Below are 17,269 nucleotides of genomic sequence, written 5' to 3'. Positions count from 1 at the left end.
GCCCGGATGTGGGTTCTCAGCAGGAGTGTTTCGCGCGAGGCCGCCGGGCGGGGCGGGGTTCTGCCGGCTCCAGAGTGTCACGTGACCCAAGCTAGCCAGCCAATGGGTGAGCGCGGCGGAGAATTTCGAATGTGATCGTAGCAGTCAGCGGGCGGCTAGAGACGGTGCGGGAGCCTTGCGGGGCCTGGAACTCACGGCGCGCACGGCAGACAGCCTCGCGGAGCCTTGGAATGTGAGGAGGAAGGCTACAGCTGTGGCAGAAGCCGTGGCCAAGGTATTGTGGTGGACGCCCCCGCGGGAGGCGCGTCTCCGGGCCTCTTCCGGCAGCCCCCACCTCCCGCCCCGCTTTCTCGGAAAAGAAGGGGTCGCAGGTTTTTCCGGCGTGGCGCTGGGGGTAGTGACCCCTGTCCCCCTTCCCTCGGGACGTCCCTGTGGTTCTGAGTTCAATGGCGAAAAACTCAGGCTGTGAAGTAGGCCTGAACGGTTGCCTTTCTCTGTTCGGCCACCCGACCTGGGCTTTTCGATGCTCAGTTTCCTCTAATGTTAAATGGAGACCCAAACCTCCCGCCTTGCCGAATTGTGTGATTTAAGTGATGTGTAAATAAAGCGTTTTCAGTGACTAAAAGCCCCAAGTTCAACATCAGGGCACACACTGGCAGCTCTCCTGTGCAGCGCCATAACGTTGACGTCCCTTTCTTTTGATGTTTCTCTTACCCTGGAGAAGTGTCCTGTGCGGCTGCCCCAGCAGCAGAAATGGTGAAAGAATTTTAGTGGATATCACATATTCTAGGTTCTTTTGACTCGAGACCCCTTACCCGAATACTGGACAGACGGAGACTACCCTGATTGTTGTCATTCATTCTTCCCACCACACCCCCTTTGAACACCATGGGCCTAGACAGGAATGAGGCCTCTGATGCGACAACTTTCTTTTGTTATATTAAGTTCATCAAATGGAATGACGAATATTTTTTAGATGTGCTTTGCTTTTTAAATACCTTATCTAGACTAACTCGGTTAGTTACCTAATCTGTATACTCTCAAACATCTCCAGGTTCAAACAAAAACTCCATTGTGTCAGGCTATTTTATACAACCCACTTAACACTAGTGCTTTAAAAAAAAAAAATTGTGCTTGCTCTACTGGAAACATCCAGTATATATTATATCTACATTGGAAGAAAGAAAATATTTAAATGAAATGGACAATATCTATATTAAAGACCCCAGAGTAAAATAAGGAAGGCCTGGAGGAAATACTCAAGAAAATATAAGGTTCAGGAAAATATTTGACTAACTTAGAGGAGATAAAACTATCCTTTGTAGTGAAAGTTGTATATGGATGGTTGTCAGAAACAGGAATTATATTTTGCAATTTTAAGATCTGCAAAGTACAATCTAGGGCAAAAGATGTTCATGAAAAGTAGTTTGACATACTTAGTAGCAGAATACTGAAGCATGTCTGAGTTGCAGCACTGAAAGATTTAAGCATACTTAACGTACTCAATAGCACAGTCCACTGGCAGTGCATTTTTCTACTCTATATAGAACAATAATTATATCATGTCTTATCTTCTGTATTCATAATTGACTCGGAGTTAGCAGGCCTGAGTTTTAGAAATGACTGAGACAACTGGCATGTTCCTGTGCCCCAGTTTCTGCTTTTTCTGGCCCTGATTGTTATAGCCCAGTACCTATGGAGATCACCTGACTTTCTTGGGCATGTGTGCATAGCTTATGTAACTGGAAAGCAAGGCTTATATATAAGATTGCCTCTGAACTAATGCTTTACACCTAAGTAACCTGAAAAGTTGGTCATAAATACTGTTTTAGGGAGTTCCCGTCATGGCTCAGTGCTTAATGAATCTGACTAGGAACCATGAGGTTGTGGGTTCGATTCCTGGCCTTGCTCAGTGGGTTAAGGATCTGGCGTTGCCATGAGCTGTGGTGTAGGTCACAGATGCTGCTCAGATCTGGCGTTGCTGTGGCTGTGGTGTAGGCTGGTGGCTACAGCTCTGATTAGACCCCTAGCCTGGGAACTTCCATATGCCATGGGTGCAGCCCTAGAAAAGACAGAAAGACAAAGAATAATAATAAAATAAATAAATACTGTTTTAGGGAATGTCAAAATATATTAAGCATTTCCCATAGTGCCTAGTATGTTGTAATCCCACAATGAGTATTTGTCAAATAATAAATAAGTGCGTGTAATAGAGTCTTTGGGTTGCAAATCCACATTTATGAAACCTTTGCTACAAAGTACCCAAGAGGATAAAATTATGCCAAAAGTAATAATGCAATTTATTTATTTAGTCTTTTTGTCTTTTTGCCTTTTCTAGGGCCGCTCCCACAGCATATGGAGGTTCCCAGGTTAGGAGTCTAATCGGAGCTGTAGCTGCCGGCCTACACCAGAGCCACAGCAACTCGGGATCCAAGCCACGTCTGCGACCTACACCACAGCTCATAGGAATGCCAGATCCTTAACCCAATGAGCGAGGCCAGGGATCACAACCTCATGGTTCCTAGTCGGATTTGTTAACCACTGAGCCACGATGGGAACTCCAGTAATAATGCAATTTAAAAGCTGCAAAATATGGATTATTACTAGGTTAACTATCTTCTTTGAGCTAATTCTAGTTACTGAGTCGCCAATCTATTTTTTATGAACAACCTGTATTTTCAATCTTGTTTTATATTTGATGATATCATCTCTTAGAAAAATTAAATATTTTTTATTGTTTTAAAGTCCTTACAGGCAGAAGATGGCCAAGGAAAGATGCCTTAAAAAGTCCTTTCAAGATAGTCTTGAAGACATAAAGAAACGAATGAAAGAGAAAAGGAATAAAAACTTAGCAGAGATTGGCAAACGAAAGTCTTTGATAGCTGCACCATGCCAAATAATCAGTAAGAGATTTTCATGCTGTCCTTTCCATCACCTTTTAAGGTTAGATTTAATAACTGATTAAAGAAAATTTATCCTCTTTTAGCCAACACTTCTACACTGCTAAGAAACTACCAAGACAACAACAGAATGTTGGTTTTAGCTTTGGAAAATGAAAAATCTAAAGTGAGAGAAGCCCAGGATATCATCTTACAACTGAGGAGAGAGTGTTACTACCTTACCTGTCAGCTGTACACACTGAGAGGAAAACTTACTTCACAGCAGACAGAAGAACCTGCTCAGGTATTTTCACACAAAGGCTGTTCAGGAAAAAAAAATATTAAAGCTGTGACTTAGTTTAGATCAGTTATTTCTTTAAATTAATTACTCGTAACTCTACTATTAGTGGCTTGATCAAAATATCTTTCCTCAGTGCTCCAGTCCCATTGTTGTATATGGCCAGTTTGGAAAGCTTCAAGTATATGGGTGATTGAGGCTTGTGTCACTTGCTTCTGAAAGCAGGTAGCAAGACAAGGTAAAAAAGAAAGTTTAGCCTCTTACACTGCTGGTCTCTTGAATGGTCAGCAGTGTGAGTCAGGGGTGGGGCAACTAAGCCAAAGCGCTGAAAGTGGTAGTGGGAGCAGACTAGTCCAAAAGTTTTGGTCGGTGCTGTAAATCTTACCTCTTTGTAGTTTTGCTACTTCCAGTGAGGTTTTGTCAGGACTACCTACCTTAATTGGGGAGATGGGAAGTTTTTGAGTGCTTTATGGAGAATTATTTCTACCTACCAGTTGACTAAATAAGGACAACTATACAGTAACTCCCAAACAAGAAATATCCTGAATATTTTGCTATCCACCTTTCAATCTGATTCTGTTTGTGTCCAGGGATCTATAGAAAGGCCAGCAAAACATGATGGATGTGGGGAAAGTTTGACTTAGGATCTTCTCTGGGTCTCATTGCACATTAATCCCTAAAAGAGTGATGGCAAGCCAGTTTCTCCTCTGCTCTTCCCAGAAGCTATTGCCAGGGAAACTACATGGGGCAGAGAAAGGAAAGAGCACTGGTGAGCATCGGGTTTAACCAGACAGTTTACTTCCTTCCCAGGTGTTTGCCATGCCAGTGAAGTCAGTTGTGTTTGCATCTAGACCAGGAGAAGAAGCCAGAGCATAGTGGTTAGGGTAAGGGTCTAAAATCAAGACAGGAAAGGAATTAAGTCACGTCTCCACTGACAGGAGGAGTCAGTGAAAGAGTTCTTGCTTCTCTGCAATTATGGTGATTCCATATTTTTTTCTATGTATGATATATAGACTCTGTGAGTGTATATCTGTACATACATATGTATATACACACATGCGATATGTACATTTATGATGTACAAAGATTAGATATGAGTTATTTTTTACCTTGACATGAGGTTTAGATTATTTAAGAATTTTTTTTCCTTCAGAACGTAACCTTTCCTGATTTTTTTTCTTTTCCTTGTTTAGTCCACTGGTGAGGAAAAAAATTTCTCCAAAGACATTTGTGGGTTTTTTTATTGGGTTTTTTTATTTTTTTTTTGTCTTTTCTAGGACCACTCCCTCAACATATGGAGGTTCCCAGGCTGGGGGTCTAATACGAGCTGTAGCCACTGGCCTACACCAGAGCCACAGCAACAAGGGATCCGAGCCACGTCTGCAGCCTACACCACAGGTCACAGCAATGCCAGATCCTTAACCCACTGAGCAAGGCCAGGGACTGAACCTGCAACCTCATGGTTCCTAGTCAGATTCGTTAACCACCACACCATGACAGGAACTCCTTAATTTTTATTTATTTATTTTTTTTGTCTCCAAAGACATTTGAATCTTCCACTTCTCTTTCCAAATTTTTGCTGAAATCACACAGAATGATGTGAAGTACTCAGTGAGATAATCACAGAAACAGTGGTGAAAAATGTTTGTTATTGTGGGTCTTTTGACATTTATCAATGATCTTTGAGTATTCATTAAAACACATTATTAGTTGCCAGGTTCCTAGCATTTGAAACATCAAAATTTGTTTTCTGCCACCTACTTGTGTGTGTCACTCATTCTCAATCATCATTGTACACTTGCGCATCCATATTTATCAAGTCAGTTTATCAGTGATAGAGAAGCTTAAAATGCTTAATAAGAAGAATGTTTTTCCTGACAACCAATGATTAGCTTGTAAGGATTAATCAAAGTAATTTCTTTTTTTTTAATTTAATTTAATTTTATTTTTTGGTCTTTTTTGCCATTTCTTGGGCCGCTCCCGTAGCATATGGAGGTTCCCAGGCTAGGGGTTGAATCGGAGCTATAGCTGCCAGCCTATGCCAGAGCCACAGCAACACAGGATCTGAGCCGCATCTGCGACCTACACCACAGCTCACGGCAACGCCGGATCGTCACCCACTGAGCAAGGGCAGGGATCGAACCCGAAACCTCGTGGTTCCTAGTCAGATTCATTAACCACTGCGCCACGATGGGAACTCCCAAAGTAATTTCTAAAATCCTGTTGTGGAGTTCCCATTGTAGGGGGTTAAGAATCTAACTAGTATCAGTGAGGATGCAGATTTGATTCCTGTCCTTGCTTAGTGGGTTAAGGTTCTGGTGTTGCTGCAAGCTGTTAAGTGAGCCACAGGTGTGACTCAGATCTGGTGTTGCTGTGGTGTAGGCCAGCAGCTACATCTCTGATTTGACTCCTAGCCTGGGAACTTCCATATGCCATACTTGTGCCCTCTCCCCCCCCCAAAAAAAAGCCTTTTGTTCCCTGAATTTTATAATGGCTCTTTTTGAAATTTTTGTTTATTTATTTTTTGCTTTTTAGGGCCATGCCTGTGACATATGGAAGTTCCCAGCCTAGGGGTCGAATCAGAGCTGCAGCTGCTAATGTACGCCACAGCCACAGCAACACCAGATCTGAGCTACATTTGTGACCTACATCATAGCTCATAGAGGCAATGATGGATCCTTAACCCACTGAGCGAGGCCAGGGATCAAACCCACACCCTCTGGATAATAGGTTCATAACCCATCGAGCCACAATAGGAACTCCCTTACAATGGATCTTTTAAGTATTTTTTATATCACTGTAGTTAAATAGTCTCCTTTATTTACCTTTAATAATAATACTAGTTTTAGAACATTAGCTATATTGTTAATAAATTTTAAACTTTTAACAAGATTAAATTTCTAGTTGTTTCTGATGAACAGTTTTAACTTACTCATTATAAAGTCTGTATATTATATGTGCATCAAATTTCAAAAAACAGCTGAACTGAACTAGAATGATTTTTAAGGGATCTCCACATCTGCCATATCTGTCCACGCTGTGTTCTCCATCTCCCCTCTTATTCCACTGACAGAAGTGTCTGTTCCTATCAAAGCTCAGTCTCTCTCCTTATGTGTCAGACTGCCTTCTTCTCATCTCCTCCAGCACTCTTTTCCTGAATGGTCGCACCCTCCTCTAGCATGTATCTCCCTCCACTGAATCGTCCCAGCTGCATACAATGTGCTTTAGTATCTTTCACCTTAAGAGGAAAAGAAAACAAGTGGAACCTCTCCCAGTCTCACATCGCTTCATCTCATTTCTTTGCTTCCGTTCACCGAAGAACTCTTCCAAAGAGAATAGTGCATTTACTCTCCTTACTTCCTCAGTTTCCATTCACATTTGGACTTACTCGTATATCAGGCTTTCATCCCCACCATTCTATTGCCAGTGTGTGTCAAGGTCCCCAAAACCTCTGTGTCCCCAAATCCAGTGGTTACTTCTCATTCTTGTTATTGTTTCTTGTATATGTTGTTTCTCTTTCTTGTTGTTTCTTATATTTTACTACAAAAATAATATACATAATTCAGGAATTACTCTTTGCTGGAAATACTTTGATCCTTAAGTTTCCTTGTTTACCTTCCTTCTCTCCTTGTTTACCTTTCTGACTGTTCCTTGTTCATCTCTTTACTTTTTTTTTTTTGTCTTGTTGTTGTTGTTGTTGCTATTTCTTGGGCCACTCCCGCGGCATATGGAGGTTCCCAGGCTAGGGGTCAAATTGGAGCTGTAGCCACCGGCCTACGCCAGAGCCACAGCAACGCGGGATCCGAGCCGCGTCTGCGACCTACACCACAGCTCAAGGCAATGCCGGATCGTTAACCCACTGAGCAAGGGCAGGGACCGAACCCGCAACCTCATGGTTCCTAGTCGGATTCGTTAACCACTGCGCCACGACGGGAACTCCTCTTTACTTTTAAATATCAGTTGTCCTAGGACCACCTTATCCCGCCCCATAGCTTTAAGTATTGTCTTGGCTCCAAGTCTGAAGCTCAGAACCCACACACAGAGTTACTGCTTGATGTAATCACTTAAATATTTATAAAGGATCTCAAACATGTTTTATATAGAGCATAACTCTTTATTTTCCCCCTCCCAAGAATATTGTGATCTTCCTTCCTCTATAAGTCTCACTCAACTGAATTAAATAGCCTACCCATTTGCTCAAGTGAAAACCATAAGAAGCTCCCCTCTCCCTCATTGTCCCTACGTCCACTCATATTCGACATGAGAACACTTTGTTATCCCAAAACCTTCCACTGGGCTCCATCTCCACAGCAATAGGATTCTAGACCAAGCTACCTCTCTGTCTTGCTTGATTTACTCTAATGACTTCCTAACTGCTTATGCCCTTGACCCCTTTCAAACCATGTTTCACACAGTGGCTAGACTGATCTTTTTCGAACTTCGATCATTTCACTTCCCTGCTTAATATTTAAGTGACTGCCCATCATTCTCAGACTAAATCCAAGCTCATAGCTCTCAAGGCCTGTGCATGCCCACCTCCTACTGTTCTTTTCAGTGACTATGTTCCAGCACCAGTGGCCTTTCTTTTCTGAACACAGCAAGAGTTTTCCTACATCATGACTTTTGTGTTTGCTGTTTCCACTACTTTATCTTCCCCCTGCTCTTTCAGTGGCTGGCTCTTACATTCTTCAGATTTCAGATGAAAGTCTCCCTATCTAAAAGAGCTCTCCAACATCAATTACTCTGTCAATTCACCTGAGTACTTCTTCATTGCATTTATTACTATATTTCTTTCCTTTCTTTTTTACCTTTTCTCTCCTTACACTAGAATGTAAGCTTTAAGAAGGTAGTACTTAATCTATTTTCTAGCTATAGACTCAATTCCTAGAACAGTCCTTGGCACCATAGTAGACTGTCGGTGAATATTACTTGTATAAACGAATGCTTTGTTGTGAATGTTTCAGTTGTACCAGTGTTTTCTTTGTTTTAATGCATTAACAGGACCAGGAAGTATGTCCCTCTGGACTGGACCCCAATAGTGACAACAACACCGGGGATTTGATTGTGACAGATTTACCGTTAGTATCGAACTCATTATTATGATTGTTAATACCAAGAAATATTTAGTTCTGTGATCCATTCATGACAGGAAATTGGCATCATATTGGCTCTTGTATTTGGAGTCTGATGTTCTTTCTAAGAATGCACCTAAAAAAATTTGGTATGTTGAAATTCTGTTCTGTATGGCCAAATCAAAGATTTCTTATATTTAGTTATTTTCTTTCTTTTTTCATATTTGGTTGTTAGGACCGCACTTGTGGCATGTGGAGGTTTCCAGGCTAGGGGTCAAATCAGAGCTACAGCAGCTTGCCTACACAACCATAGCAATGCCAGATCCAAGTTGTGCCTGCAACCTACACCAAATCCTTAACCTGCTGAGCAAGGCCAGGGATCAAACCTGCGTCCTCATGGATACTGGTCAGATTTGTTTCCCCTAAGCTACAACAGAAACTTCTACTTATTTTCTTGATGACTAGTAATAAGAAGCTTCTCTTGAATTTTTTAACTATTCCCTTCAGTTATATTTTTCTTATATCATGTTTTCATTCTAAGAAGGATTGGTTATTCAAATGATGGTATTTTGCCAGTACTAAATAGTCTGGTTTAGAAAAGAAATCTAATAAAATAGCATATCTAACACAGGTGTCACACTGTCTTGCTAATCCACTTCATTCTTAAATACCATCAGGCCCCATATACCCTTTTCTTCTCTTGGATTAAGGGTAATTCGTTTGTTTATGAATTATTGAGGTATGATTACATACAGTAAAATGCATAGATCTTAACTATACAGTTCGATGAGTTGGATTAATGTATATACCTGTGACCCAAACCTGAGTCAAGGTACAGAGCATTGCCATCACTCTGGCCTGAGGTTTCTCAGTCTTAGCACTGCTGACTTTTAGGACCAGATCATTTTTTGTTGTGGGCACTGTGCTAAGCATTAATGAGATATTTAGCAGTGCCCTTGGTCTCTACCCACTAAATGTCAATAGCATCCACACACACAACACAGTTATGAGAACCAAAAGTGTCTCAGGACATTGCCAAATTTCCCCCAGGGTCAGGAGAGGTTAACTGTCCCCAGGAAGAACTACCTTAAACCATTCGCTCAGGTCTCTTCAAGCCTGTGCCTCTTTCCTTGCCAAAGTAATCACTAATAGAATTTCTAGCCCTGTATTAATTTTAATCATGAGTAGTTTTTAAACAGTTGAATGTTATAATCTGATGAAATATTTATGTACTGACCAAAAAGTAAGATAAGGTAATTAAGTTTTTATAAGATTTCTAAACTTGCTATTAATTGGTTACCATAAGTCAGTTACCTAATCCTGTACTTAAGTTATGATGTCCAGAGGGGGAAGTTCTCTACAGAATAAAATTATACGGAATAAATACAGAATAAAATTATAATTAGAATGAAACTGCCGTATTAAGGCATAAAGAATAGAAATGTCTTGTTCGTGAACCAAGGGGGGGCAAGATTTTTAAAGAAAATGAACAGTGTTAACTTTAGAGGAGTCACTAGTTAAGCACCATAAAAGTAGGCACCAAAAAAAAAAAAAAATCACAGCTTGGCTAATGATAAAGCAGGCTGCTAAAGAGTAATCAAACTGGTACACCTGAACTAACATTGTAAATTAACTATATTTCAATTTAAAAAAAAAAATTTTTAAAGTTGAAGAAAGTAATCACACTGAATTTCTTTAATATATTTTATAAGCCAATCTGATTTGTTGTTTCTCCAGTTAAATAAAAGTATGAGTTATCACATTTTTTTCAGGAGGAACTGTTCAATTTTATATATTAATTCCTCTAGTGGGAATTGAATGTCAGTGGTAACAAACAAACCTCCATGTAATCACCAAAAATGTTTTTCTTTTTTTGGTTTTCGTTGATACAGAATAGATGTACTGATTTATTTTATTTATTTATTTGTCTTTTTAGGGCCACACCCACAGCATATGGAGGTTCCCAGGTTAGGGGTCTAATCAGAGCTACAGCTGCCAGCCTATGCCAAAGCCACAACAATGTGGGATCCAAGCCACATCTGCGACCTACACCACAACTCACTGCAGCACCAGATCCTTAACCCACCGAGTGAGGCCAGGGATCAAGCCCACAACCTCATGGTTCCTAGTTGGATTCGTTTCCACTGCACCACAACAGGAACTCCAGATGTACTGATTTAGAATGGAATTATGAAATGATACTAAAGATAAAAACTTAGTTTTTAGAAAATCTTAAAATTTGTTTTTATTACATAATTTAAAATTTTTTTTTAATTGGTACTTTCTAAGGCAAGTTCCTCTTCAGGACGCTGACTTTCCAAGACAAGGAGAATCGTTCCAAACAGAAGGTAATTCGAGTGAAAATCTAAAAACACTGTTAAGGGCAAGATGAGATCTTTGAAACCAAGTAACAATTAAATTTCTCTATTTTTTTTAACCTTTTTAAATTTGCTTGTCTTCTACTTAGAGCAAATATCTGTTTATTTTACTCAGAATAGTAGGAGTTTTGAAATACATCCATTAATTTTGCCAAATTTGTAATCAGAAACCTTGGCTATAACTATGGCTGCAATTTACTGAGCCTACAGTATATTAAGCTCTGTGTTAGGCATTTTACATGCATTGTTTTATTTCACCCTCATTACAACCTTGGAATGTAGAAACAGACAGTCCCATTTTATATAGACTCAAAGAAGGAAGTAAATATTAAGCTGCTCCAGATTTTTATTTACTTATTGTAAATGTGGGGAAGCTACAGAATTTTTCATTCATTCCATTTTTAACTTTGAATTCTAAGATTCTTGAAATTAAAATTTCCATAAAGTAAAACCTTTTCTCATTTAATTTTTTAAATTCTCAGAGCAAACACTTACTATTTCTCAAGACAGACTAGGATTTGATTTGGATTCAGGTGAAGACAAGTCAGCAGATCATATATTACCTAGAACTGTATCTCTTCGTCGCAGTCTAAAGAAACACGTTAACGCTCCAAGTCAGTTCAATGCCTTGGATGATTTTGGAATCAGTTATTTGTCCAAACAGTCTTTGGAATTGGAAAGAATTGGATTTGTAGACCCACTTGCGAACGTGCACATACTTGAAAATGTAGGACAAAATGTTTGTCAATGGACTAAGGATGCAGTTAACTCATCACCAAAGCTAATTCACCCAGGACAATCTACTAAAACAGAAGAAGACATTTTAGATAAATCTGAACAAACTAAAAGTAAGCACGGAGATGCTCAAAGAAGAAAAAGAGAAGAGAAAAGAAAAGCTAACTGGAGAAAATCAAAATCTGTGTCAAAGTATAAAGGGAGCAAAAGTGAAAATAAAAAAACTCTTTCCAAAAAACAGTTGGAAAAATCTGTCACCTCCAATGATGCTTACAATTTTAATTCGGAAGAGGGTGTTCATCTCACTCCTTTCCGACAAAAAATGAGCAGTGATTCCAAAAGAGAAGAAAACAGCAATGAATCTGAAGTCAGCACCTGTGAATCAAGTTCAGGAGATGATTCTGATGACCTCTATTTGCCCACGTGCAAGTACAGTCAAGATCTCATTGGGGAAGCAGACAGGAGTCCAGTCACCAGGCCTCGATCTAAAAGAGCACTGAAACCTAAGGATGAGGAGGAGACAAAAGGTCCTAAGCCAACAAAATCTCCCACTAGTAAGTGATTTACTTGTTTACCTGCATTTAATGTTTATGATAAATGATCACCCGGGTGCTTATATACTATACTTACCATCTGTTTCTCTGGGGGAGGTTACAGACTTACCATCTGTCCCTTTGGGGAAGGTTACTATCTGATTAAACAGTGAGGGACTGGGGGTGGGGTGGGGTGGGGTGGGGTGGAAATCACAGTTGTATTGCTTTGACCTACTTTAAGCTAATTTAAATCCTCTTTAAGAACAAATACTACTTGTTATGAAGAAAGCATTTTTACTTTAAGTAAATGAAGCCTTTCAAGATGAGGAAAAACTTTTGTGGAGTTTAGTTGACTTAAAATACCTATTATACATTCCCCTGAAACTTCCCCTTGAAAATGAAATCAGACTTGAATCAAGTGACCTATAATTTTAATGGCTTTGCTTTGTAATCAACTTGACAGGAACCACAATTTAAATAGTTTTCATTTTAGTAAAGGTGGCCTAATAAGACCAAGAGAACCTTTTCCTCAATTGATGGGCTTAGTATTCTTTTGTGAGACATTTACAAACTGTGACTTAGAAAACACTGCTTTTATTAGATCAAAAAGTAGGCATGGTTTGGGAGTTTCCGTTGTGGCTCAGCAATTAACTGATCTAACTAGCATCCATGAGGATGCAGGTTCAATCCCTGGCCTTGCTCAGTGGATTAAGGATCTGGCATTGCTGTGAGCTGTGTTGTAGGTCACAGATGTAGCTTGGATCTGGCATTGCTGCAAACTGTAGCATAGGTCACTGATGTGGCTCAGCTCTGTTGTTGCTCTTGTGGCGTAGGCGTATGCCTGCAGTTGCTGCTTGGATTATACCCCTAGCCTGGGATCTTCCATATGCCAGATAAGGTGCGACCCTGGAAAAAAAAAAGTCTCACTTATTTAACAGAATGAGTTTAAGTAGTTTTATAAGACTGTAAGAAGCCATTTGATGATAAACTTTGGAACTGAAAGAAATAGAGGCCTTGATGATTTTAAAGAGCAAGGTGTGACTAAATGAAATTGCGTAGTTTAATTCATTGTACCCAAGCTACCTTAGAAGAATTTTAGTTTTTTCTTTAATTTTTAAGAATTTTAAATTTTAGTGAGCTACTCTTTGAGTCAGTTCTTCACAGCTAGGCTAATTAATATTTCAAAGTTATCTGAGATAAAAAAAAGGTAAGTTTTTAGGGAGTTCCCATCATGGCTCAGTGGTTAACGAATCCAACTAGGAACCATGAGGTTTCAGGTTCGATCCCTGGCCTTGCACAGTGGGTTAAGGACCTGGCGTTGCTGTGGCTGTGGTGTAGACCGGCGGCTACAGCTCTGATTAGACCCCTAGCCTGGGAACCTCCATATGCCGAGGGAGCGGCCCTAGAAAAGGCAAAAAACAAACAAACAAAAAAAAAGTTTTTAAAAATCTATATTATAGGAGTTCCCGTAATGGCTCAGTGGTTAACGAATCCAACTAGGAACCATGAGGTTTCGGGTTCGATCCCTGGCCTTGCACAGTGGGTTAAGGATCTGGCGTTGCCATGAGCTGTGGTGTAGGTTGCAGATGCAACTGGGATCCCACGTTGCTGTGGCTGTGGTGTAGGCCAGCGGCTACAGCTCGGATTAGACCCCTAGCCTGGGAACCTCCATATGCTGAGGGAGGGGCCCTAGAAATGACAAAAAGACAAAAAAAAAAAAAAAAAAAAAATCTGTATTATAAAATGCTGGATTTTGTATACATCTAGGATGTGAAATTGCATACAATTTTAGTTCCTGTGTTTATAGAAACCATATTCAATAAAAGTTGTTTTTGTAGGCACACTACCTGAAACTCACCAGTCATCTCACTTTAGCCTGAAGGACATCACCAATGTCCCCTTGAATCCTGCAGCGAAAACCAGAAAACTTTCTCTTTCTCCAAAAAATAAAGTAGAAAGCCCACCATTGTCTCTGCGTAAGCGTAGGTGCACAGCCAGTGTGAACTATAAGGAACCCACGCTCACTTCGTAAGTATTTGGCTTGTGGGGACTCACTTTTAATGATACATGTGGGGGAAGTAAGGTCATGGAACAAGTCTTATTTACAATACACTATTTTAATAAAAAACTGAGATAGGAATGTTAACAATGGCTTAATGTGCAATAATTTCATACTGAGGAGTAAGTGAGTATTGGGATGCATATTATGCCTAAGAGTTCCTTTTATCCTTACAGGAAACTGAGAAGAGGGGACCCTTTTACAGATTTGTGTTTCTTGAATTCGCCTATTTTCAAGCAGAAAAGGGATTCCAGACGCAGTTCTAAAAAAAAAAACATGAAGCAAATACAATGAAGCGTCTGTCAGATGCTATTTAAATTCATCCTACACCCCCCTCTCTGGCGCCAAGAGAGAATCTGTAAGATACATCCAAGTGGATTGAACTACTGCCACAGAATATTCTCTTGAGAAGACTCTAGACTCTAGATCATGAACATTTCTTCAAAACGATACTTCAAATGTGATTTTTTTTCTTAAACCTTTAATACATTTTTTTTCTTTTAAATATAAATAATGGGACTTAAGCACTGTAATAGTTTAGATTTCTTGTACTGCCTAAAAATTTTAATTTTAGTCAAAATATATCTTACACCAACATTTGGAAGTTAATAATGTTTAATCAAGATGTTTTGATTAAAAGGCATCTTGATTTTTTGAAGACCGGCTGAGGATCATTTGAAACTCCTTATATAATATTTGAATAAAATCCTTGACATTCACTGTAGGGCATACCCTAAGCTGTTTGTGGATCCCTTATACAAATGGTATCATTGTTGTATTTGATTTTTCATATAAAATGTGTATGAGATCATGATTAGAGGATTGATGGTTGCTTAGGCTCAGGGACCAGGTAAGTGACTAGCTCTGAATCCTTAGGCCTAGTTGTACCTTGTGCAAAGTGATGCCTCAGCAAAATCACAAATGAATTTGTCATGGCCTTTCAGGGTAGTTCCTTGTTTGGTCAGAAGTGCCAAATGTATGAATTCGAAGGGCTTTTTTGTATTTTTGATCACATTCCTAAGTCCAGGGCAGTGTGGTACTGCCACAGGAGTGAGGGACGTTCAGACTCAAGGAAGACATGATTTGTTCAAGCTAGGTCCTTGGATGAAGTGAAGCCAGTTTGCAAACAAACAAACCTGGTACCAGGATGTAGAGTAGGCTGTGGTCAGAGCCAGAATGGGTCTGGCTTAGATTAAACTCTGCTCCAGCCTAACAAGGAAAAACCAGCTGATTTGGGGTCCTTAACTTTGCTTTTAGGTCCTGATATGATTTATTTTCCCAAGGTTGTTAATTAAAGAATCAAATTTTAAGTATTAAAAAAAGGGGGGAGCTCAGTGATAATTCAGTACTGAGAGTTTGAAGCCTATACTTGTATATATCTCTTTAAACTTTAAAGTTTTTCATTTGTAAAGAGCAATAAAGTTTGTATAAGATAGTGCTTGTGTTCTTCTTCTGTTCTTCTATATCAGAAGTAGACTGTCTTCTCTGGTCCTCTCTCTCCATTCTCACCCCTCTTGGACATTCCTCTACTGAGCCTTGGTTTTCTCTGTAGTCGTTGTCCCCATCACACTTCCCATCCTCATACATCTCTTCTCTTTCCACTTTTCATTGCAAAATCTCCAGATCCATGATCAACAACTTCTATTTTACTGGGTGGCTCTTCCAACACTGACCTCAAGTTTTCTTGACTGCATCTCCACATCTTCTGGCATTTCACACCAGCCACACCCCAAATCCTTTTTATCTGACCCAATTTTTCTATACCTGATGGAATTGTTGATTCATACGTCCTACTCTCTCCCATCACTATCTCTTGTTTTTCAAGTCATTTTTTTTCTAGTCTAGTCCCTTTACACCTGTTCCTTAAATTCATAGACACTCTAGAATGGTTGTCTTCATTAAGATTAAATACAATCTCAAATTTAATTTCTCAGTCACAGTTGCTACATTTCAAGTGCTCAATAGCCACGTGTGGCTAGTGGTTACTGTACTGTAACCAAGATTGTACCAACTCTCCTGACACAAGGAGTGTATCATTTTCCTAACAGCATTTTCTAAATTTCAATATTCTTTTTATATAGGTTTTTTTTAAGGACTGCACTCACGGCATATGGAAGTTCCCAGGCTAGTGGTCAAATCAGAGCTATAGCCACAGGCCTACACTACAGCTTATGGCAATACCAGATCCTTAAACCCACTGAGCAAGGCCAGGGATTAAACCCTTGTCTTCATGAATACTAGTCAGGTTTGTTACCTCTGAGCCACAACAGGAACTCCCTATTTATTTTTCTTTCTTTTTACAGCTGCACCTGCAGCATATGGAAGTTCCCAGGCTTGGGACAAATCAGAGCTGCAGTTGCTGGCCTATGCCACAGCCACAATGACAGCAATCCAGAACTCCTAATTTAACTCTCTCCCTGACCTTCCCCTTTGGTAACCATAGGTTTGTTTTCTGTGACTGTGACTCTGTTTCTGACTTGTAATTAAGTTCATTTGTATTGTATTTTAGATTCCACATATACGATACGATATGATATTTGTTTTTGTCTAGCTTGCTTCACTCGGTATGGTAATTTTTAAGCATCCTTGTGCTACAAATGACAAAATTTCACTTTTTTTTTCTTTTTTTTCTTTTTACAAACATACCTGCAGCATATGGAAGTTCCTGGGCTACAGGTCAAAGTGGAGCTGCATCTGAGGCCTACACACCACAGCCACAGTGACACTGGATCCAAGCCACATCTGTGACCTATGCCACAGCTTGCAGCAACATTGTATGCATCCTTAACCCACTGAACCACAATAAGAATTCCAAATTTTCACTATTTTTTATGGCCAAGTAATATTTCATTGTACATATGTAGCACTTCTTTAGCTATTCTTCTGTTGATGTACTCTCAGATTGTGTCCATGACTTGGCTGTTGTAAATAGTGCTGCTATGAACATAGGGTGCTTGTATCTTTTTGAATTAGAGTCTTTTCTGGATATATGCTCAGGAATAGGATTGCTCCATCATATGATAACTCTTATTTTTACTTTTTAAGGAACTTCCATACTGTTCTCCATAGTAGCTACACCAAATTACAATCCAAGCAAGAGTGTAGGAGGATTCCATTTTCTCCACATCCTCTCCAACAGTTATTATTTGTGGGCTTATTAATGATGGCCATTCTGACTGGTGTGAGTTGATACCTCATTTTTGTTTTGATTTGCATTTCTCTAATCATCATCAATGATGAGCATCTTTCCATGTGCCTAGTGGCCATCTGTATGTCTTTGGAGAAATGTCTATTTAGGTTTTCTGCCCATTTTTC

The 17,269-nt window shown here is 39.7% G+C and overlaps 1 protein-coding gene across 1 annotated transcript; it reads left to right on the top strand.

Annotated features, from left to right (window-relative positions):
• Positions 1–120: 120 nt before the first annotated feature.
• SGO1 (shugoshin 1) lies at positions 121–15,389 on the top strand. Its single transcript, XM_003132070.5, has 8 exons — positions 121–274; positions 2,746–2,903; positions 2,987–3,183; positions 8,179–8,255; positions 10,539–10,597; positions 11,110–11,916; positions 13,734–13,923; positions 14,131–15,389. The coding sequence occupies exons 2-8, from the start codon at positions 2,762–2,764 to the stop codon at positions 14,246–14,248; spliced, it is 1,590 nt and encodes a 529-aa protein (XP_003132118.1). The 5' UTR covers positions 121–274; positions 2,746–2,761; the 3' UTR covers positions 14,249–15,389.
• Positions 15,390–17,269: the final 1,880 nt, after the last annotated feature.

This window comes from Sus scrofa, chromosome 13 (assembly GCF_054392235.1).
Source record: "Sus scrofa isolate SSC_HxYL_T2T_F1_AM1 chromosome 13, Sscrofa_HxYL_maternal_Yorkshire_Landrace_v2.0, whole genome shotgun sequence".
Classification (NCBI taxonomy): domain Eukaryota; kingdom Metazoa; phylum Chordata; class Mammalia; order Artiodactyla; family Suidae; genus Sus; species Sus scrofa.
The sequence above is the reverse complement of the archived record's forward strand: the minus strand, read 5'-3'. Positions and strand labels throughout refer to the sequence as shown.

Excerpts from the sequence above, each read along its gene's own strand:
- SGO1 (XM_003132070.5), top strand. The coding sequence starts at position 2,762 with ATGGCCAAGGAAAGATGCCTTAAAAAGTCCTTTCAAGATAGTCTTGAA. Across the intron at positions 2,904-2,986 it reads TGCACCATGCCAAATAATCA|CCAACACTTCTACACTGCTA; the intron begins GTAAGAGATTTT and ends ATCCTCTTTTAG. Across the intron at positions 10,598-11,109 it reads AGAATCGTTCCAAACAGAAG|AGCAAACACTTACTATTTCT; the intron begins GTAATTCGAGTG and ends TTAAATTCTCAG.